Source organism: Hermetia illucens, chromosome 4 (genome assembly GCF_905115235.1).
Source record: "Hermetia illucens chromosome 4, iHerIll2.2.curated.20191125, whole genome shotgun sequence".
Classification (NCBI taxonomy): domain Eukaryota; kingdom Metazoa; phylum Arthropoda; class Insecta; order Diptera; family Stratiomyidae; genus Hermetia; species Hermetia illucens.
In genome coordinates, this window is record NC_051852.1 from 43,753,412 (window position 1) to 43,776,663 (window position 23,252).

General features: G+C 41.8%; 2 protein-coding genes across 6 annotated transcripts in view; one reads left to right on the top strand and one right to left on the bottom strand.

Moving 5' to 3' along the window:
- Positions 1–1,178: 1,178 nt before the first annotated feature.
- The window catches only part of LOC119654283 (calmodulin-1), a 30,155-nt gene continuing 8,081 nt past the window's right edge, over positions 1,179–23,252 (bottom strand). For 2 of the 5 annotated variants that reach the window (XM_038059566.1, XM_038059565.1), the window contains exons 3-7: positions 8,075–8,287; positions 2,490–2,784; positions 2,234–2,377; positions 1,911–2,117; positions 1,179–1,852 (exon numbers count right to left, since the gene is read on the bottom strand). In XM_038059566.1, coding sequence (XP_037915494.1) covers positions 1,668–1,852; positions 1,911–2,117; positions 2,234–2,377; positions 2,490–2,784; positions 8,075–8,077 — 834 coding nt within the window. In that variant the 5' untranslated portion in view covers positions 8,078–8,287 and the 3' untranslated portion in view covers positions 1,179–1,667. Of the gene's footprint in view, positions 1,853–1,910; positions 2,118–2,233; positions 2,378–2,489; positions 2,785–8,074; positions 8,288–8,460; positions 8,555–19,570; positions 19,768–23,252 lie in introns of those variants that run through there. The other 3 variants (XM_038059570.1, XM_038059567.1, XM_038059568.1) reach the window with 3 other exon arrangements.
- Positions 19,903–21,393, top strand: LOC119654282. Its single transcript, XM_038059564.1, has 2 exons — positions 19,903–20,219; positions 20,278–21,393. The coding sequence occupies exons 1-2, from the start codon at positions 20,048–20,050 to the stop codon at positions 20,958–20,960; spliced, it is 855 nt and encodes a 284-aa protein (XP_037915492.1). The 5' UTR covers positions 19,903–20,047; the 3' UTR covers positions 20,961–21,393.

Below are 23,252 nucleotides of genomic sequence, written 5' to 3' on the forward strand. Positions count from 1 at the left end.
ATCAGTGACAATGACAGTGAGCTGTATTAAACAACGATTTAAGTACCTTGCGGCAAGTAGTCGCCAAAGGCAATGAATGTCACCTTGCTGTTATGAAGATGCTACAAGATATACATTATAGCTCCGCCATCACACCCATTGTCACAAAGTTGTGAGGGAAGTACCTTCGATAGTACGGTCAATTCATTCGCGATGACGATAACTCGCTAGCTAAGTTTGGCCTGAAGATACATCCAAAGATTACCCGGAACATGCATGATCCATCGGGGTCAAGTTTACCACCGATAAACGAAAATTCAAATGGCAAAGAAGTTAGAACAGTTAAAGTAGTATATAGATGTTTGAAATATTGTAGTGAACGAGGCTTTTGATTAGTTGACTGCTTGTAAGGTATACCTCACCTTCGAAAATAGAACTCAGCGGTATTAACCAATGTCTACTCTCAATCCAAGAATCAAAGTTGTAGCAACTACTGCTATTTGTAGGCAGAATTGTGGACTTCGGTCAACTTTGTACAAATTGAGTGCTGGGCACAATAATAGCTGAAATAGTGGTGGTCACTAATCCCATCAGGCGAACGTGACTTTCATAGATTGAACCTGCGAGGAAGACAGGGGTTATTTTAAAACTCCAACTCTTACTGAGGTGACGGCTATAGATTCCTTGATACTTGGAAACAGCTAATATGAAAGTAAGGGCTTCTTTTTCAATCTGATTATACTTCTACTCGTCAATGAAGCGATGAATAAGCAATTGATCGACGGCACGTAGATAGACATCAACAAGTTCAAAGGAGAATTCACATGATTCGAGGAAATTGACAGGACATTACAACTATGGAAAATTTAAAAATCAGTTTGAAATTGATTCATAATTTATTCTAACAATTTCCAAACACATTTAATTACATCCAATCGAAAAAATTCAGCGATATCCATGGTCACAAAAGGTTAAGAATTTTTCTATTACTTTGCCTACGAATTCATTTCGCCTGAAGGGAATTGACTAATTTATCTCGGAAAATGTTACATTTTAATAAATTCGAAATTTTGAAATGTTTCTGTTAGTTGATAGATTATGATAGATAGAATAGCAGAATTTTGGTACTTTGCATGGTCTGAAATAATTTCAGGTCATTCATTGATTGATTTTATCCTAGAAGAATTTTTATTTTTCGAAGCGAATATGTTTACGTAGCGAAGATATGTGTATGTAAAAGTTATTGAGTTTAGATAATAAGGAAAAAACCTAGCTGACTTTTGACTACTTTTGAAACACGAACCTCTTTCTTAGCACCTTTGGCATATGCTTTGGCAATATGGTCCACTCATTCGAATGAAATGAATCTTTTAGTTGAAGCAAATCGAAATATCGTATGTAAACAACGATTTAATACGTAAAAGCGTGTGCCAAGCTATGGAAAGAAGAGTGTGGTGAAACTTCAAAGATGCTTGTGCACAAACAATGAAATGTATTGTAGGAAGGACTCCTTTCGAATTCAAACCAAACGGGGGAGTGTATTTATAAAATAGCATGAGGGTAGTTTTTTAATAAATACATAATACTGATTACAGGTATCCACGAAAGCGCCGAAACTATATTACACGAAAACCATTCATTTCTTTACTTTGTTACTCCTTTCTACCAGAATACGTAAATAGCGTCATTTAATGTGTTGCCAATTGGTCAGTATAGGATGACAAAGTTGAACGTGGAGTTGGTAATGGTGAAGTTATTTCATCGTCATCATCATTCTCCTGTGAGTCCTCCGGCTCACCCAAAGCATGCACGAATTCATAGAAGTCAATTTTACCATCGCCATCAACATCAACCTCCTTTATCATATCTTCAACTGAAAGGAATATCAAATATTATTTCATTCCATCTTCCGATCTTCTTGCAAAATATACTTTCATCTTCGTCAAGGTCTTCCCCCAGACATTGTAAAACTGCTCGAAGATCTGATGCTGTTATGTAGCCACGATTATGTTTGTCGAAAACTCTAAAAGCATCTCGCAATTCACGCTCTTCTTGATCAGCTGGAGAGAGACCAGTTTGATCGGTGGTCATATTTGAAAGGATATCAACGAATTCTTCGAAACTGACATTTCCGTCCCCTAAGGAGCAAAGATAATGGTGGCATGTAATTTAGTTGATTCAAAATGTTACCAATTTAATTTAAATCGTATTTGTTTAGTTTTAAAAATTATTTTGATAACAAAATTGTTCTTACCATCAACGTCTATTTCCAGAAGCATTTCCTGTAACTCCTCTACTCGAGCAAATTGTCCCAGTGACCTCATCACTGTACCCAATTCCTCTTTGGTGATGCAACCATCACCATCCTTATCGAACAGCCGGAAAGCTTCCCGAAACTCTACAATAATTAAAAAAGTCCGGTCAATCCATTGTTTATAATAAAACTTAGAAACATATCGCTTCTAAATAAATGTTTATATTTTATCCACTTCAAAATTAACCCTACTCACCTTTCATTTGAGATTTCGAAATAAATCGTCGATTAGATTGTTCGACACTTCCACTTTTTGTGTACTGTCGTGAAGTGAAGAAAACTCCATCTGTACTAGACGCTGCACTTTTCGACTGACCTGGTGATTGCTGAGTATCAATGTCGTCATCAGCAAATTGGTCGTTATGATGGCTACTGCCGCCTTCCATGGTGTTTTGAATATTATCAAGTCTCTGGTTGTTTTGGAAAGATACACCTAGAGATTCGTCTATTTCTGTAGAATCCCGTTCGGGGGAATCCCCTGAATGTCGCGTCTGAATGCGTCATAAGAAAAAATGTAAGTTAATTCAAATATAATCAATTTAGGGAAAGTTTTTCATGGACAAGTTAGTTAAGGTTTGTTACGAGAAAATTCCCCTCTAAGCATTCTCAATCAATTTGATGTTATGAATTCGGGTAAGATCCCAAAAGTAATCGGGAATGGTATCATTTTTATGCTCATCCGATACTATTATTATCTCACGGGAAAGTTGTTGACTTGTTACTCATAATTATTGATCTAAACTCGTTTTGTGTTCAGATTCCTGATTTCATTCTCATAGAACTTCTGTGGCCTCGTTTTCAAGTACTTTTTAAAGCCACTTTTCTAATTCAATTTTTATCTTGTAGGCAAGTCCGGGCTGTACCGCAGATAGATCAAAACTCCCCAGCCAAGCTACAATCCCACCGAAATAGAGCATTACTTTCTTGTTCGGCGATCTCCGATTTTTGACCGCTTTTAGAGTTTCAGACCACTTCTACCATGACCGTTTCATAGGATATAACCTCAATGGTCGTCTAATGAAAGCCTGGCATAAGTCTGCAACTAAGCCCTCAAAATGAAAGGTTGCTTTGGAAGATATTTTTTCCGTTTAATTGAGTAAAAGTATCTAATTTAAAGAAATACGTATTTCAGAGGCCAACTGTCCCCTTCTTCAGTGTTTTATCTTTTGAAAAATGCTTCCCACTATTTGGGTTTTATAGCTGTTCTTGTGATTATAATATTTTAATTAGGTTCCTATTCTTCTATTAATCCTTCCTAAAAGTTCCACCAAAGTGGGAAAATTGTTGGCCATGTCCGTCCTTTTTCGGGGGAAATTTTCGAGATGTGGAGACGCTCCTAGGAATCTAGTCTCCTAACGTCGTCCATCTCCTTCAAGATATTGGCATTGTCCAACGACATATGCTCTATTATATGTCTGGTACCGCGGACCTTATATGTGGGTTATTCTTATTTTTAGCGGATTCTGCCTCCTTTAAGTGTTCTAACACCCTGGTGTGGACTAGCCGTTTTGTTTGCCCTACGTAAATCTTGTCGCAGTCTGGGCAGGAGATCTTATAAACGCCGCTTTTCTTCGTACACTCTTTTTTGTCCTTGACTGATTGTAGCCGGGTCCTAAGTAGGTATCGTCTGCTGGTCGAGGTGACTCGGAATCTACGTTTATGTAGCCGCATTTTGAAGTTCTGCGTCCGATCCGAGTAGGTTAGTGTTATCCACTGCCTAGTTTCTGTGTCCACCTCCTGGAAGAGTGTTGAAAGTTGCTGTCTTGAGGTCTGGCGTAGTTTCTTTTTGATCTGATTTTCGATGAGGTTTCTGTTGTATCCGTTTTTCTAGGCTGGTTCCAGGATATTTGGATGGATTCATTTCTTTATTTCTTCCCTCCATTGTGTCTGGGTCGGTTTGCTGTAGATGTCGAATTCAAAATCCCCTCTTTCCCGGATTATTTTTAAATCTAGGAACCGTATCTCCCCTTCCTTTCGATCTCCATGGTGAAATCGATGTTCCTGTGTGCCCGGTTGAGTTTCTTGAGGATTTTTCCTGCTTCTTCCCTTTTGATAATTGCTAATACATCATCCACGTATCTGATCCAGAATCTCGGGAGTGTTCTAAAGCTGTGTAAAGCTTTTTTTATCGGTACGCTTGGGAACAGCGCTTTTACGTCGAAGGATACTAATATTTCATCACTTTGTATCCCTACTGCTCGTTTCCTATTTTTAGGCCTAACGTTTTGACCTGGTTGCCTTCTTTATGTATTTTGGGAAGGCATTAGATTCTGGGCAGATCCTCCTTCAAGATATTGGCGTTGTTTAATGACATATGGTGTCGCTGTTCTATTATATGTCTGGCAACCGCGGACCTTATGTGTGGGTTATTCTTATTAATTAGCGGATTCGGCCTCCTTTAAGTGTTCTAACACCCTGGTGTGGACTAGCCATTTTGTTTGCCCTACGACAACGCCAATAAAAAAGAAGTGGTAATTCTGGTACTTCGAATTCTAGATCCAAAGTGGATTGTTGTTCCATTGATTGGTGTGTAATGGAGAGTTCGTTATCCCTATTTCAGAAGAAGGTACTGTTGTAAGCTTTGCGGGTAATTTCCAGATGATTGTTAAATATAGCAAAACATCCAGAGGATATGGAGATTTACGTGACCGAAAGAATGAGAGGGATGATTTGACCCTGGGTAATAATTGTGGATTATATGACGGAAGCAGCATTCCTTATCACGAACTGTAGAAAAAAATACCAACAAAGGCAGCTATATACTTGGAGGGTATGATTGACACGAAGGTAAACTTTACGAGGGCACACTTATTGTAGGGTAGCTGATCAGTGAACCCAAACACTGCCGGAAATTTCTAGTAGCTTGAGCAAGTAAAAGCAGGTGAGTGCGGTTTACGATCTGATACCTCAGAGTGATCAAGTTAGTGCTTTTAGAACTATATTAAAAAAGACAGTGCTGATGATGAAGGGCAGTTGTACTCACACCCACTTTAGCTTCTAATATTCACGCAGCTGAGCTTGAGTGGAGCTGTCTAACACTTTTACAACTCCGCGTAGGAACAAGAAAAGACAAAAAAGAATGTTCTAATTTAGCTGACTATTATGAAACGCCCCGTAAAGAACTGCAATATTCAGAATTAGATTGACTCAATTCTCTCATCAAAGTAGAGGACGATTTTACCGCCGATATCCAACAAAAAACAGCACTCCTTCAATGGGTAACAATATCTGCTTCGAAAAAATGCAGTTTTTGCACATTCACTTCACTTATAATAAAGCGATTGCATCCCGATGTTGCTTAATGGGCAGACTATCCCCTCCTCTTCTTCCTCTACCAATCCATAAGTTAAGCATAAATAGGAGAAGCATATTAAAAAGAAACTGAATATACGATGTAAATGACTCAATTAGCTTCTAAGAGTAAACTCTAGGTTATCAATATCAGAGCCATTCCTAGCCCGCCTACGAGGCAGTCGCATCTCAACATGAGCCATTGATTACTGTTATGTGAACTAACCTAACTATGCATCACATTAGCTCATTTCATGTATATTGCGACAATACCTAGGGCCAGAAGAGTTAAATTCCTCTATCGTGATCCCAAAAGTAAAGTTCGAAGCGTGGTAGGTACGTCAAAACCGCTCCGTGTCCCTGTTCATGAAGAAAGAACCCTCCTGCCATTCCTCTTTGTTCTTGCCTTGGAAACTGTTACGCAGGGCACCCAATGTTCAGTGCTGCTCTATACAGATGATGTTTTCCTGTCATTTAACAACAAAGCTGATCTGTCGCAACTAGTGAAAAGGTGAAATAATCGTGTCATGTAGCACGATTTCTGATTGAATCAGAATAATGAGTTTTTCTCGATCGACCTCAATAGCACAGGTACTTCAGCCTTTGTTCCGTTCACAAGCGGGGTCGGCTCGTCGTGATCGGGTTCGCCATTTGGTTGTATCGAATGCCTGATCTGGGTGCAATCTGAAAGCTTTTAAATCTCCATCAAGCGTATCAAGCCACCGTTGTTTCGGTCTGCCTTTTGGTCATTTACTATCGAGTTCGGTGTGCAGACCAATTTCGGCAAGTGAATTCTCGTTAGCACGAATTGCGTAACCATACCATCGAAGACACCTCTCTCGCAACTTTTCGACTATCGGTGCAACCCCATAACGATCGCGAATATCCTCATTTCGGATGTGATCAAAACGTGTGACGCCACTAGTCCAACGTAACATCTTCGTCTCCATTACCGCAAGACGTCGTTCATTGTCTTTTATAGTTGGCTAACACTCAGAACCATAGAGAGCGACAGGATGGAGGACATTGCGGTAAATTTTTGATTTGAGACGTTCATTGATACGTCGATCACAAAGAACACCAGTTGTGGAACGCCACTTCATCCAGGTTGGGTTAATGCGTGAAGCAATTTCATAATGCAGTTCTTCATTGGCTGATAGCGTTGACCCGAGGTATTTAAATCGCTCAGTTCTGGCCAGATCACTGCCCCTACCAAATGAGTTCATGTAGTACACGCTCAAACGCTTTCTCTAGATCCAGAAATGCAATATAAAGAGGGCGATGCTTCTCACGGTGTTTCTCCATGAGTAACCGCGCAGCGTGTATTGCATCAGTAGTTCCGCAGTTTTTGACAAATCCGGCTTGATTCACGGTTATTTCAACGATTTCGCGAATACGGTTGTCAAGAATGCGTTCAAAAATCTTCATGGTGTGGGAAAGTAACCGGATTCTACGTAGTATAGCATAAATTTGGTGCCTAAACCTTATGTGTCAGGATTTCATTTCTACTCTCCGTCTAATTACTATTTCTTGTCTGAAAGAATCCCTAAAGCCTCACTTGCCATTCAAATTAATGTTAGTCACGTCAATTCTTAAATTGAGTGGTAATATTAATTGGACCACTATATCCATGAATCTTTTTTGAACTCTCAAATCTATTAAAGTGTTAGCAAACCTCCGTATTTAGAAAAGCCTGTACCATTCTCGAATTTATTGTAAGTTAGATCGAACCACTGATTTGAGCATCCACACTCAAGATCCCAACTGCTATTGAGTTGATATCTTGGTAGCTTGGTTATAATTCGTCACTGTACCAAACTGAAGGGACCACCTCGATTTCTCACTTGAATCTAAATAGCATTACGTAGCGGCACCATACGATATGACATCAGCCCATTAAATATGGTTATCATTAACATTAATTACATGCACACGTTCACTGAGGTTTGAACATTTTCATAAACACAAATATTGTATCTAATTAAAGATCGGGAAACCTAATCGATACCAATTCACCACCATATAACCTTTGTAAATATATAATATCATTTCGTGAGTCCAATAAGTTTTAACATTAATAGGGATCACTTGAAAAGGATACGCGGCAAAGCTGGTTTCTGACTTTAAAATGTGAGTAGTAATGCACAAATAAAATCTTCAAACATGAAAACGTCGTTACTTTTGTAGAAATTTAAGTAATATTTAGGATAAACACTTAAAATATTTAGACTAATACACTCTAAAACAATCTGAACTTTTAATTTTCAGGGATGAAATAGCCAACCTAGCAATACTTTACCGCTCACCGCAAGTTGTTATTAAAGTCGATACGTTAGTGATACACGATAGCTATCAGAGCTCGAACTAAACCAGAAATCCTCTTCAAGGGTATAACTTGTAAGAACGCATTCATCAGAATCACCCAACTCATTAATTTTAATGGACACTCTTAAACCCAAAAGATACTAAATTATCCGTTTCACTACTCACCATTAACTGTCGAATTTCCCTGGCAATGGTTGAACCAGTGAAGAAATTATTCACTGCTGAAAATATTTTTCCTTCCAACTTGATGGTATTTTGGGATCCAAATGAACTCGTCGTTGTGCTTCAAATTGAGTTATGGCAAAGAATCTTTGCTTGGTCGTCCACTTCTTCCGGTTCTGTTTACTTGACTCAACTTTTCTTCTTCCAAGGGGAAATCTATAAAAAATAATAACAAAATGTACATCACAAACCGAATATGAGTAACACTTTTTAACAAACTGAGTGTTTATAATGAATACAATGACTAATAATGGTGGTTGATCGTGAAAGAGAAAATACCAAACCGGGAAAGTTCAAAGATATTCTAAAGAAGATTGATGTTGACTTACTGTAAGTGCACGTTTGTTGGAATTCACTTTTGAGATTATCAACACCCTTGATCTGATATGTCGAGGGAAGACAGCTGAACAAAATTGCACTTAACTATTGATTTTGTTCAAGAAGTTAAATAGAAATGTGTACTTTATAATAGGTGATGATAATAGTATATTAGATAGATTAGATAGCTCATCTATTTCACTGAAGACTTTCTTATTAGTGAGTAGAGGTGATGGTTAGGCAAAGTGGGGCAGCGTTCGAGACTTATTTTAAGATTTTAGATACCCTGCTAGGTGCAAGGGTGGATCAAATGTGAACAAGACTTTTTTTTTTGAGGTACAGTACTTTTTCAGGTTTTGTGTAAAACAAAACCTTATAAAAATCGGTTTACTGTCTGTATGTCCGCCTGTCTCTCCGTCACATGCATTTTTCTCGGAGACGGTTATAGCGATTGACACCAAATTCGGTAGAAAGATGGGAACTGTGAACGCTCACGTATACAGTGAGTTACATCCTTTTACGTCGTACATGCAAAGAGGAGGTATAATTTTTTTTTCATAAAATATAGTCATGTGGGGTATCAAATTAAAGGTCTCGGTTAGTACTTTCCGAAGTTGTGGCATTTGCTAGAAAGATGGGGAGTGCGGGGGGTTGAAAATGATAATTTCTTTAAGGGGGCCATTCTCAGAAACTACCCAACCGAAAAATCAGGAGTGTGCAACTATATGGTGCCTAGGCTCCGAAATACCTTCCATACCGATATCTGTTCAAATAAAGTTAATAATAGTATATTACCATAATTTATAGTAATTGGCTGCGAAACCCCGCTTAAGTTCATCCTAGCACCACGAAATTTATGATGCGATGTAGGCTATAATATGGAGCATGATCTTACCAAATTTGGTGGATATAGCACTATTGCTGACAAAGTTATAATACGGCAAAGTTGCTCCTCCTTTGAAAATTCAAGGCTATGAATGTCAATATTACCCAAAAGTGGATACTCTCACATAATATACACATATATAACGTGCTGCGTACTAAGAAATACACAATTCCTTTCGTACCTGAAACGTCCAGCTTCCAATTTCCCGACTTTTTTGTTTATGAAATTTAGAGTTAGATAAAGCGTATCTATCGTTGGGAAAGACATACGATTGAAGACAATCGCCTCCTGTAAGTCTATCGTGTTGAAAGGCTCCTATTCACTGGAATGCCCAACAAATGAGGCAATGCACTCTACAGATTGAAAGAAAATTAACGAGGACAATCCCAAATCAAATCCGTTTCTTCAAAATGAAAAACTGTGACAAGGTGCCTCAAACTATCTTGAAAATAGAGTTATAGTCAGAACCGAAAAATTCGAGTGTGGGCTTTATGTACAGTAATCTTCATCCTGTTTTTACCTCTCCGCTTAATATCTACTTTGGCGCAATCCAATATTCGAAACAAAGTGAGCTTGATAAAGATTTGTCACTGGAGTACAAACAATGTCAACCAGCACCCATTGGAAGTACAAAATTTCCAAAAAAGCGAAGTTAACGAGTCTTCTAGGATCGAAAATCATAATCGATAACAGCTACGACGATGAAATCCGCGCACGGTTGTTTATTGCCAACAGATCCTATTTCAGCTTACAAAAGCTGTTCTACTCGAAACTTCTCACCATTAGTTAGTTTAGTTTTGGGCGGAGCCGCAGCTCCGAGGACTCAGGCCATTGTTAGGCCCTTTATACTATTCCCGTAAATTGCATATTCAATGGCTTCCCGCTTACGGTGTTCGCAGGCTTTAGCGAATCTGAGAACATTCTCCAGAGGCATAGGGTGTGCAGATTCTTTATTGAAGAAAACCTTGCCAAGGTGTCTTCGTCTCAGATCTGAGGATGCCGGGCAGCTGCATAAAAAGTGTAGGGCCGTTTTCTCCTCCTCCTCACATTGGCTGCACATAGCCGAAACCACTACCCCATTTTTTTCCATATGGTAGTTTAAGGAGCAATGTTCCGCTAAAAGCCCAACTAGGGTTTTCATGTCCCACTTCTTAAGGGACAACAAAAATGCCGCTCTAATGGCCCTAGGCTCTTTCACAAAGATTTTCGCTTGCCGGCAAGAGTCTAAATTCCAAACTGGCTTGATATATCGTTGCCACTTAGTACTGATAATGCCGCGCAACTGTCAGAACAGATTCGAAAGGTGCAACCCCTCCATTTTTTGTCGCAGACATTCTTCTGCTGCCAATGAAATGGCATATATCTCTGCCTGGAATATGGTCGTCATTTTTCCGAGCGGTGGGACCAGTTTTATAATCGGATTCTCCGAGAACACCCTTGCGTCCGATCCATCCTCCATGACTGACCCGTCGGTGAAGATCATTAGGTCTGTAATCTGAAAAGACTCATGGCCACTTGTCGACCATTCTTCTCTTTCGGTGATTACGGCAGTGTATGTCTTTTCAAAGACGAATCTGGAAAGCATATGATCGGTCGGCATCAGGGCTACCGGATGTTTTTCAAGGAATTTCCAGATAGACGCATGACCGTTTGATTGGTTGCCTTTCCACGCCCCAATGGTATCGAGTCTATATGCGTCGTTGGCTGCTCTCCGTCTCACCTCCAAGTGAATGGGCGTAAATTTAGGATAGCTTCAAGTGCCGCAGTCGGCGTAGTACTCATTGCTACAGTAATACTTAGGCAACTAAGTCTCTGAATCCTTCCTGCTGTTAGCAAAGTTCAGTCTTGGCCACCAGACGATGCATACATACATCAAAATGGGTTTTATTATGGATGTATACATCCAGTATAACCGTTTGGGTGAAAGTCTCCAGGTCTTAAATATCGCATCCCTACAGCATCACAGCAATCTGCAGGATTTCTGATATTGTTCCTGGATATGATGCTTCCACGTTAACTTGGGGTCGAAATGTACTCCTAAGTACTTGACTGTTTGCACCACCTGACGTTCCTAGTGAACATAACTAGTCCAGTCTTCCTAGCATTTGCATTTCATGCAGAGTTGCATTCAAGCGGTCACATACTGTGTCCGCAAACTTGCCGGTAACGTCTCACCATAGGCTCAAAGCACTTACTGTACAAGACAATGATCTTGCCAGTCCTCATGTATTCCTCGGTGGGTTCTTAGCAAGAAAAATTGCGAACTCTTGGCCGCATTCGAGGGAAGAATCCTCCGAAGAATTTGTGACCCCCTACATAAGGATGGACGATTCCCTAGCCTACATAACGACGGAATCTATGAGCAATACAATGACGGGCAAGTTGTGGATAAAATGCGGCTCAATAGGTTACGGTGGGTTGGTGATTAAGTGTAATCCGAATGGATGAGGATGATCCAGCCCGAAAAGTCTATAAGGTAAAAAAAGAAGACGAGACAGACCCTGCCTGAGATAGGGCGATGGCGTAGGTCGGGACGCCAGACAGCTTTTAGGGATATCGAATTGGTCGACCTCGGCGCAAAACTGGGATGTCTGGAGTTCCCTATTAAGGCAGGCCTAGACTGAATACCGGTTGTTGCGCCGATGATGATGATGAAGGAGTCTTAAAAAATGCTTTTAATTTTAGTATTTTTTTTCACGATTAACTGCACCTGACCACAATCTCCCTCGTTAATTCACATGTGTGCAATTAAATAGTTCGTTCTTTAATAAAATAATAATTGTGTGTTTCCGGGAAATTTAATGTATGTTACTCAGTCGACGGGAATGATCGCTTGTTATATTCGCTTGGATTTGGTCTTTGGAGTATGGAATATTACTCTGGAAATTGGGGGAATACGTTTCTTGGTTTTGGGGAGGGACAAAAACCCCCGACCTGAAGTGAAAACCCTGTCTGACCGCGCCCCCCTCTCACGAATTGCCCTATTGGACTCTATTCCCTGACCCCCAAGAAAGCTCGGGGCCTGTAGGAAATCCTCCTGTTTCGCCCCTTTTTCTACAGCTCTGATCAGCAGGGTACAAATTCTATGAAACCAAGCATCCTGATGATCACGTCTATGAATATATTGCTATAAACCGCAAATGTATTTGCAATGTATTGCCCACCGATATTCATCATCAGTTTGAAGCAGTCAGATTGTTTTTCAAGACGCATGAAGACAGATCTTGTTTGCTTTGGAGTAATCAATAGCATACCAGGTAGTCGATTATCTAGATGGTCCTCCTTTCAGGATATGGAAATAACTTAAAAGTAATATAATAGTGTAATCAGGATTAGAATTAGAGTAGTATTATAGATTTTGAATAATATATAAGTTTAGAAAGAGCAATTATGAGCCACCGTGTAGCATTAAAGAAGTGGCTCGCGAAATATCGGTATATGCAAACTAAAATAAAATTAGTACTTAGAAAAAAGAAACAGAAAAGAAAAAACGGTATAATCAATTCAATTATTAGACTAGTTGGTCTTGTTTCGATATCAGCTCAGGTAATCCATCAGCAGTCATCCTTTCTGAAGAAAGCAGTGAAAAATACTGGAAAGGCGTGTAGTGAAAAAAGAAGAGTACTTGAAATATCCTCTTGAACATTTCGATCAGTCCCCACATATTCGAAGAGGGCGATCATACCAGAATCTTCAAGGGACTCATCTAAGGAGGCTCTTGCTACGAAGCTTTACCGAAGGTTTTCTGATACCATAGGAAAAGAGATGGCCCTCTGAGAGCATATGAGAATTTTTGTGCTTTCGACCCGGTGATTAGCGGCTGACCTCCTTGTGGGAGTTTCGTGGCGGTTGTGGTTATGTCCATATCGTGGAGCTCCTTTTGGGCTCAATGCGTAAAGTTGAGTTTTACAACTCGAGTTCTGTACCCACTAATTACGGTAGAGGCCTTGCATCCACTGGCTCCAATCTCAAATTGAGAAGAAAAACATCAATCTGATTATCAAACAGAAAATATGCCATGAGTGAGTAATACTTAGGAAACGTATTCCATCCTAGCGCTCAGGTGGTGGAACGTCAGTACCCTCAGCTACCCTTTAGAAATATCAAAACTACTTCGCTCTAATCCAGATGTGATATGACGATGTATTGTCCCTTAAAAGTCGGTCGACTCGCTTAATTTGTTGACACCTTCCTAATGGCACACTAAAATTTGAAACCCTCCACAAGTTAGAAATTGTCTCTGATAACGAGCTCGAAATAAGATGTAGATCTAATCATATGGCAATACTCGGAAACGGAAAAAAAATGGGTTTAGTTTTGTTGACTCCTAAGTCAAGGTATGTGATTAAATCTCTGTGTCCTATGTGAGAACCAAGAACTCCAGCTCACATCTCGCCGAACTGTTAGCATTCTCGACTGGCAAACCTGTTAGGGAAGTTTGGTTGGTTGACAGCTTTGGTGAACTACTAGGAAGGACCTACACAAAAGATAACAGCAACGGAAAGACGTCTGGACCCATACGGTGATCCCGTGTATTGAGAAATGTCTTGAGTGAAAACACAGAGAAATAAATTACCTGTCACCTGGTTATAGGAAGTATTTACATAGTTTCAGAATGGACGAGAAGACTGTTATGTTTTATTCTCAAATTTTCGTGAATGCAAATGAAGCCCTACCCAACGTCAAACTCCAAAGAAAGAAGATGGAAAGGATAGCCACAACACAAAGCATTAAGTCACTTTACACGAGGCTAGAACGTAATACACTCCATGCTTACTCAACACACTTAAAAATCAGCAGGAACATTCATGGAAGAAAGGGCGACATGACCGACTTATGGGAGCAAATCAATAGGGCTTACACTTGCGAAAAGGCCAGAAAGAAGAACATACTGGAAAAGAAATTAATGGCGCTCACCACAACACAAGCGGGCCAGGATGCAATAGGGAAACTGAAGGAACAATTCATACCCAACTATGTGATCAACAGATCCAATGAACATTTCTCCCAGGAACTGCTTTCACTTCTCAATAAAGGCTTGAACTTTGCCATAACGGACCCCACTTTCCCCAAAGAGGACATCGTAATTGACATCGAGGCAGGAATCAAATATGCATCACAAGAAGGAAAGGACGGCACCCTGGAAGAAATTAGGCGACTATTGACTCCCACCAAGGGAATGGCCACAAAGAAAAGAGCATCGTCCAACCATCACAGAACCATTAAAGAATTAAAAAAGGAATCCGTCTTCTACTTACCACCAGACAAAGGAAACGCTGTGGTCATCATGGACAAGGGAGCATATGACGACTTAGTACGCCAAAAATTAGATGAAGGTAAGTTTCACGCATCAGGACTGCCAGACTCCGCTAAAAGAGTGGAAAAGGCGCTGGCTGAATGCAAGCCCACCATTACGAAAGCTGCCGAATTGAGAATACCTAACCCATCTCTGCCCAGAATCAAATGCCTCCTCAAAATATATAAAGAAGGTAACGAGGTCAGAGAGATGATCGCAGCAACGGATCCACCGACCCAAAATATTGCGAAGAAGTCCAAAGGTAGGCCTAAAAATAGGAAAACTAGCAGTAGGAAACAGCAGAAAAGTCATTGCCAGACTCAACGAGGTCGGGGCCATATAAAATGATTTTTAGTATCTTTCGACGTAAAACCGCTGTTCCCAAGCGTACCGATGAACGAAAACTCATCCGAATGGAGGAAGAAGGCTAAATTCTATAAGAAACTGGCCTTCACGTTCATGAGTGAATCCTATTTCACATTCGGAAAGAAATTTTATAAAATGGGCAACCCCCTCTTATCACTGCTATGCGAGGTATTTATGGAGAACCTGGAGGATGAACTCGAGGAAGCTGAGACACTCCCGAGATTCTGGATCAGATACGTGGATGATGTGTTAGCAATTATCAAAAGGGAAGAGGCACGAACAATCCTCAAGAAACTCAACCGGGCACACAGGAACATCGATTTCACCATGGAGATCGAAAAGGAAGGGGAGATACGGTTCCTAGACTTAAAAATAATCCGAGAAAGGGGGGTTTTTGAATTCGACATCTACATGAAACTGACCCAGACACAACGAACCATCACATACACCTCAAACCACGATTTGCACCATAAGATGGCGGCATACAACTTTATGATTCACAGGATGATCACAACACCGCTCGAAGAAATGAAGAAAAGAATTACATCCTGGAAACAGCCAAGAAAAACGGATACAACAGGAACCTCATCGAAAATCGAATCAAGAAGAAACTCCGCCAGGCCTCAAGACAATAACTTTCAACACTCTTCCAGGAGGTGGACACAGAACCTAGGCAATGGATAACGCTAACCTACTCGGGTCGGACGCAGAACATCAAAAGGCGGCTACATAAACGTGGATTCCGGGTCACCTCGACCAGTAGACGATATCTAATTAGGACCCGGTTGCAATGAGTCAAGGACAAAAAAGGGTGTATGGAAAAAGACGGTATTTATAAGATCTCCTGCCCAGCCTGCGGCAAGATTTACGTAGGGCAAATAAAACGGCTAGTCCGCACGAGGGTGTTAAAACACTTAAAGGAGGCCGAATCCGCTAAAAATAAGAATAACCCACACATAAGGAACGGTTGCCAGACACATAATAGAGCAGGGACACCACATGTCATTGGACAACGCGAATATCTTGAAGGAACTGAACGACGCTAGGAGACTAGATTCCTACGAGAGTCTCCACATCTCGAAAACTCCCCTGAAAAAAGGTTAAACACATACATAAGCAACCATTTTTCCACCTTGGTGGAACTTTTAGGAGAAGAATAGAAGCCTAATTAGAATATGGATAGGATATCACAAGAAGAGGTATAAAAAGCCCCAAATGGGGGGGAATTTTTTCAGAAGATAAAAACACTGAAGAAGGGGACAGTTGGTCCCCGAAATACGTATTACTTTAAATTAGACACTTTTAGTCAATAAAACGGAAAAATATCTTCCAAGGCAATCTTTCATTTTAAGACTTCGACTAACAAACAACCTCCTAATTCAAAGCATGCAAGAGGGAGTTTGAATGACGCTCTCAGCGTAGTTATCGAACTAAGGGGTTCTCGTTGAGGAGATGTTGATTTCGGAAACAAATTGCATCGCAGCAAACACAGCAATAATCGGACCCGTGATTTAACCGTGATGGTATAGACCAAAGCTCTCCTCCTGAAGTAATACTTTTTCAATGGTAACCACCGCTCTCGCCAGCTTGAAATTTATCTTTGTCCTGCAGTTGCTATGTCCCCCTATTCAGAGTAGAAGTTCCTGAACTTACAGTACAGTTCCCTAGGCGACTAAGGACTCCGTTGGCGCTGGAAGATGAATTGAAAACTCTGAACTGCACACTTTTAGAGTGCTATGAAGAGGCTTGTCCTATTTCCCGATGCCAAAGCGGTAAAACGGTTCCTTGGTGGAACCGGGAACTGCAAAAACTCAGGAAATCAACCAAGCGACTTCTGAACGTGCAAAAGTAATAAGAACGAAGACTGGTTAAATTTCAGGAACTCACACCGTGAATACAAGAGGCTCATTAGGTGTTCGAAACGAGAGTCCTTTAGAGCGTACTGTGATAAACCGGATGGCGAAAGAGAGACTTCAAGGCTGTGCAGAGTCTTCAAAAGGGTTGAGTCGGCCAAGTTGGACTCTCTTACAAAACCCGACAGTACTTTCACGAGCTCCAGACTGGATTCAGTACAGGATCTCCTGAAAGTAATCCATCCGGGAGAAAAAGTGAGAAAAGTGGCAGGGGGAGAGTTGACGGTTTTTGCAAACCCTTCAACACGCAACTCCTACAAGGGGAACTGGAACACTGCGAAAGTGGCTGTTACCCATGAAAAGGCGAGAGCTACCATACTGTCCTTTGAATATTTCAAAGCACCTGGCATGGATGGCATCTATCCGGCAATGCTAAAGGAGGGTATGAAGCGCTTACAGCGACGTCTAAGAAATATATTTCGAGGATGTCTTGCTCTGGGCTACGTGCCTTTCTCTTGGCAGAAGGTTAAGGTAGTCTTCATACTGAAACCTGGGAAAGATGACTATTCTAATCCAAAGAACTTCAAACAGATCAGCTTGACTTCATTCTTGCTGAAAGGTTTGGAGAGACTGGTGGAGCGCCACATTCGTGGAAACGCACTTAGGACGCACCCACTTAATGAAAACCAACATGCTTACCAGCGTGGAAAGTCCTGTGAGTCTGCTCTTCATTCTTTCGTCACAAAGATAGAGGATGCAACTTTGAATGGTGAGTACGCGATGGGGATGTTCGTGGACATTGAAGGGGCTTTTGACTGTGCGCCTTTTCAAAAACTAAGTGATGCCGCCAGAGAGTATGGTGTTGATGATGTTTTAATTACCATGCTATGCTAACGCAGAGATTGCTGTGCGCTGAGGTGGGTGTCGATCGCTGTCTGGCTGCAGAAGCAACGAAGGGCTGCCCCCAAGGAGGTGTGCTTTCGCCACTTCTGTGGAGTATGCTGATCGACTCACTACTATGCGAACTGCAAAATTTGTCGTGCTTGCTGTTGATCGAGATCTTGGAACGGTGTGTAGGAATATACAACGTGCCGTTGATTTGATAGACAATTACTGCCTCAGAGATGGTCTTTCAGTTGATCCAAATAAAACCACAATGGTATTATTCACAGGAGAAAACTGGATGGACTTTGCCTCCCTGAGATGAAGGGTACTACCCTTCAACTCTCCGAAGAAGTGAAATATCTGGGAGTCACTTAAGATAAAAAACTTCTTTGGAACAAACATGTAGAGGTAAAGATGAAACTATCTCTCACAGCTTATGGGCTGTGCAGACGGATCTTTGCCTCGACATGGGGACTCAGGCCTCATGTGGTAATGTAGCCGATGCTCGTTAAGGTGAGAGAAAAAAGTTTTCGCTGTAAACTAGCCGCACTGCAAAGAACTGTGTGTCTCGGTATCACTGGGGCCATAAGCACGACATCAATTTGCAGCCCCTGGATATATTTATTCAAAGCACTGCAATGAGAGCAGCTCATAGACTAATTCGATTAGATCTATGGGGAGACAACGGATGTGGGGGGCACAGAGCATTGGAAGAGCTACTGGGAGAACTGAATCCAGTTCTTACAATGCTTTCCGATTCTCGTGTCCCCATACATCTGTTTGGCAGAAGATATGAAGTTACCCTGAAGCGTAGAGAAAACTGGGAAATCCCAGAGAAATGCGTGGCGGGATATACGGAAGTCTTCTACACCGATGGCTCAAAAATAGAAGAGGGTTCTGGAGCCGGAGTCTACGTCTCGAATAAAATCCAGAGGTGGGCTTTCCTTTGGGACAATATGCAATGGTTTTTTAAGCCGAAGTTTATGCGATCCTAAGGGCGGCAAACTGGGCGATTCACGAGCGGTTGAAGGGCAGGCGCATCGCAATCTGCAGTGATATCCAAGCTGCATTGAGGGCGTTGAGTAGTCCTTTGATCATTTTGATGTGATTTGATTTTCTAAAACTAGGAACAAGCTTCCCACAATGACAGGTGGCAGAGCCTAAATGCTGCTCGACATACAAAACTTTGCCTGCCAGAACCGAACGTGCGTACCGCAAAGTTTATCCTGTCGAAAAACAGGGGGACTTGCAGGTGTATTGTGGGCATTCTGACAGGCCATAATTCACTAGCTGGGCATATGTTCAGAATAGGAATTACTCAAGATGATTCGTGTCCCTCCTGTAATGAGGATGCGGAATCCACGGAGCATTTCCTATGTGAATGCCCCGCCTATGGACGCAATAGGCATCAGATCTTTGGTGCCGATGTTCCCCAGTTGCGACGGGTAGCAACACATCCACTAACGGAAATCCTGCGATTCGTTAACGAATCCGGGGGGATGGTGAGTACAATAGGCCAACACACACACACAAATAAACAAATTCCAAACACTGTCAAGTCATTATTCCCTTTTAATGTTTCCTGGTATTAAATTTCATTTTCGAAAGCAATGTTTAATGGCCTTTTTAAATATTCCAATGGTTGATCAAAAGCTTCCGAAATTGTTTAGGAATGTCTTGAATTTAGTTATAATAATGACGCATAGTGTCTTTTCCGGCCGAAGCAAAAAGCGAAGTTACCACTGAGCATCTAATACACTTTGATAAGGGTTTATCTGCGCAAAATTTTATAGAACAAGCAGCAAAAAATAAAAAATAAAACTCCAAAAAGTCACCTGGAGATGCGGGGCATCGATCCCCGTACCTCTCACATGCTAAGCGAGCGCTCTACCATCTGAGCTACATCCCCGACGGATATATCTTTTTTCTGAGCGTACCACGTCGCGCTCAACACTCCATTTTCAACCCTATTTATAAATAAACACTTTCCAAACAAACTATCGCCCAACCAATCACTTCTAATTTTGAAACCCTAATCCTGAAGATGCCCAATGCAAACATGGCCACCAACAATTTCTCTCACATCAACCTCAATCCATTCAACAGCTCGCCATGTTGAGTCGCGATTCCGTTCAACTTTACCGAACGCACCCACAAATTATTGACATTTCTCTCATATCTTTCGTAGGCATGTTGACATTTTAAGTGGAGTGCAATCGGGTCCGAAGAGTTGTTTCTTGTTTTCGCTGGTGTGCCTCCTCCAAAACATATTTTCCTCTAAAATTGTGCAAAACGCCGTCGAGAAAGCGCAAATGTCGTCGCCACGGAGTCGGTTGAGTTTACGCGACAAAGTCGAGATTATCACAATGTACGACAGCAACGGGTGTACGGAGCAAGATATTCGTCGCAAGTACCAAATTGACCGAGTGCACTTTTACAAGATAATCAGTCGAAAGGAAGAGTATCTGTCGCAATATGCAAAAGGTTCGTTCGCCAGAGACCTTGGTCGAGTTTTTTTCTGATTGGTCTGCAACTTTTTCAGCTCCCATTAAAAACTCGGTCAATGCGGAGGTAAACAACCGCGTCTGGGACTGGTACGTGGAGTCGAAGGCTAATAATATCGCCGTGAATGGTCCGCTCATACAGAATCAAGCCAGGCAGATCGCCAAGCAGCTTGGCTACGACGGCTTTCGCGCCTCGAACGGCTGGCTCCAGTGTTTCAAAATGCGTCACAATATCCGCTTCACGGGTCCGCCAGCGCACAAGAGGGATCCGCAGCCACATTTGCTTGCATCGTCCAAAGAAATGTCCGATCTCATGCAGACCCCCCACTGGCCGATAGCGGACTCTCATCAGCCTGAGACGCGCACCAATTCCAACTTACCAAATATAGGCGAATGTGAAACAATAGAAATCGTGGAAAGCGATGGCGAGGAGGGTTCGATGGAGGGCGGCGACGTGGACGAGGACGAAGGCAATGATATTCAGGACGAAATCAGCTTCGAGGACGAGGTGATTAGTGAAAAGAAGTACGATCCGCCTCTGCGGGAGGAGGTGAACAGCGCGCGCGACGATATCTGCCGCAACTACCAGGATGTGCTGGACTGCATCCACCGACTTCAGTGCTTTTCCGTGTCAACGGGCGACAATAAACTGCTCGAAATGAGCACTGAAATGCGGAACCACGTCGAGCGGACCATTTATGGCATAGGCAATTCACTTTGAGCAGGGGAACTCACGCAACTTTTAGAGAAATAACAAAGGCCTTTAGTATCAAAGCAGCGCCCGTTTGAGACAAAGTCAGGGTAGGCTAGCGACAGCCTACCGTAGTGCCTACACAACACAACTAGTGTTAATTCTATAGAAAGTTCCATTTTGTAAAAAGAACAACGGGTTGTACGTAGCGCACTCTGCGAACAAACTTGCAGGACGCGCCCGTTTTACTTGGGGAGCGGGCGATGCTTTGATACTAAACCGCCGACTTTCAGAGCAACAAATGGAAGTTGTCCGTGCGCGAACATACGACCCAAGAGACGACAATATTTCTCGTCTCCTTATTCATAACATATAAAGTACAAGTCTGATTTAAAAAGAGGAAAATACTAAAAAATGATGCCAACTAGTCGTAAAATAAATTTTTGTATATTATAATGCCATATTCCACCGTTTTCTTGAATGTGTTTGTTAATAACATTACCCTGTGTTTTTACTAGTTTTAGTTCATGGCGGCGCGGGGGCAGTGGCTTTCCCGCGGCCACCATGGTTTTGTGCGCAATACGAACTTAAAAGTTTATCCTAATTTCTAGTTTTTAAGAAATATGGTATAGCAAACCCGATACCAGTGCAATTTTTCTTGGAGTTTTCTTATTACGTAGGCAATTGTACACCCTAAATTAAATCTAACCTAGTTTGGATAAACTGAGACTAACGAAGAATTTATACGATAGGAACCTACTAAACATCGATGTGGAGGTAAAAATGTCCTTTGTGTTCTCGTTGACGATTTTTACACTATCCAAAGAGTTATTGTATGACAGATTATTTTATTTACTAAGCCTTTTATTATTTATTGGTTTTCTTCCAGATTTTTCGTCAATAAAGAAAGTGTAAAATAATATAAAAATTTTTTAATTTCCAATAAGAACGCTGTCTCATTGGAAAATTGGACGTGCACTCTCCAATCAGAAACAATAATTCTGCGAATGGAATATTTAGTGCAGTTACAACGGGTTCAAAATACAACATTTATTGCAATTCTTAAGTAAAACATCGAGTTCCAGATGCTTTCGATATTTGTGGATCACACATGTACTTGCTTTGTAGACATAATCGCACAACAATTTTCAGATACGAAGTTTTGCGACCACAATACCACTATGTCCCTTACGGCTGCAATAGACCGACAAATAAATAGAAACAAATCGGAAAACTACTAGCTTGGGTAATCCCAAAGGAAGTGCCTGGCCGTTCCTCTCTCCTTTCTGTTATTTCGGTAGTGGGAATCGTAGGATATGCCGAGTCTGGCGAAATAGAGAGACCATTGACAGTGCAAACTTCCGTAATCCTGTATTCATTTGCACACGTCTGCACCGAAAGACTTGGCATAGATGGTGAACATTCACTATATGGAATTAGCGGCAATGCACCTAGATTTCTCACTTTACAGCCGCAAGCGTCAAAAGACTGCCTGGTGCTCAGAGGTGGCGGCGAGGAAGATGGGGCGGCAACCCTATCGGCCAAACCAAAACCAAGTGGCGGAGGAGAACCTCCATAGTGGTGGCACCGGGAGACGCTGTAATCACTTTGGTTTGCCGGCCATGATGTAGTAGGCGAATGCTCCAAAGGCCAAAGGCGATCAGACCCAAGTCTGCACAGGGACTCATCTGAAGTGGCAAATTGGTTACGAAACCTTACCAGGGGTATACTGGTACCATGGGAACCGGGAAAGCCCCTGGACTCACATACTTCGGGTGAACTCCTGTTGTATGTGAGGACAGCTCGGTTATTTGCGGTTGGCCCCCCTAGTGGGAGTTTCATGGTGGTTGTGGTTATGCTTAAGCGAGAAGAGACCTTCGGGCCTCGACGTGGTGTTGCGTATCAACACGGGTGCCGTACCCCATAGTTCGGTAGAGATTTAGGTAACTCTTGCATCCACCAGTATGAATGCTAAACAATGCACCTGGTATAGACTGGTACCGTTGTTGCTTGTCTTAGCGTAGGGTTAAGTCTCACGGCAGGTACCTACGTAAAACACCATGGGCTTCACTGCCCGTACAGCCTTACCCGTTGGGGAGTTCCGTCCCCACGTACTCGAGGAGGGCGATCAGACCCGAGTCTGCAAGGGACTCATCTGAAGTGGCTCTGCCACGACCGGAGGTTATCTGGTACCATGGGAACCGGGATGGCCCTCTGAGAGTATATGCTCCAGGAGAATTCCTGGAGTATGTGTTCTCGGCCCGGTTATTTGCGGTTGGCCCCCTAGTGGGAGTTTCATGGTGATTGTGGTTATGCCTACAT

Excerpts from the sequence above, each read along its gene's own strand:
- LOC119654282 (XM_038059564.1), top strand. The coding sequence starts at position 20,048 with ATGTCGTCGCCACGGAGTCGGTTGAGTTTACGCGACAAAGTCGAGATT. Across the intron at positions 20,220-20,277 it reads TCTGTCGCAATATGCAAAAG|CTCCCATTAAAAACTCGGTC; the intron begins GTTCGTTCGCCA and ends CAACTTTTTCAG.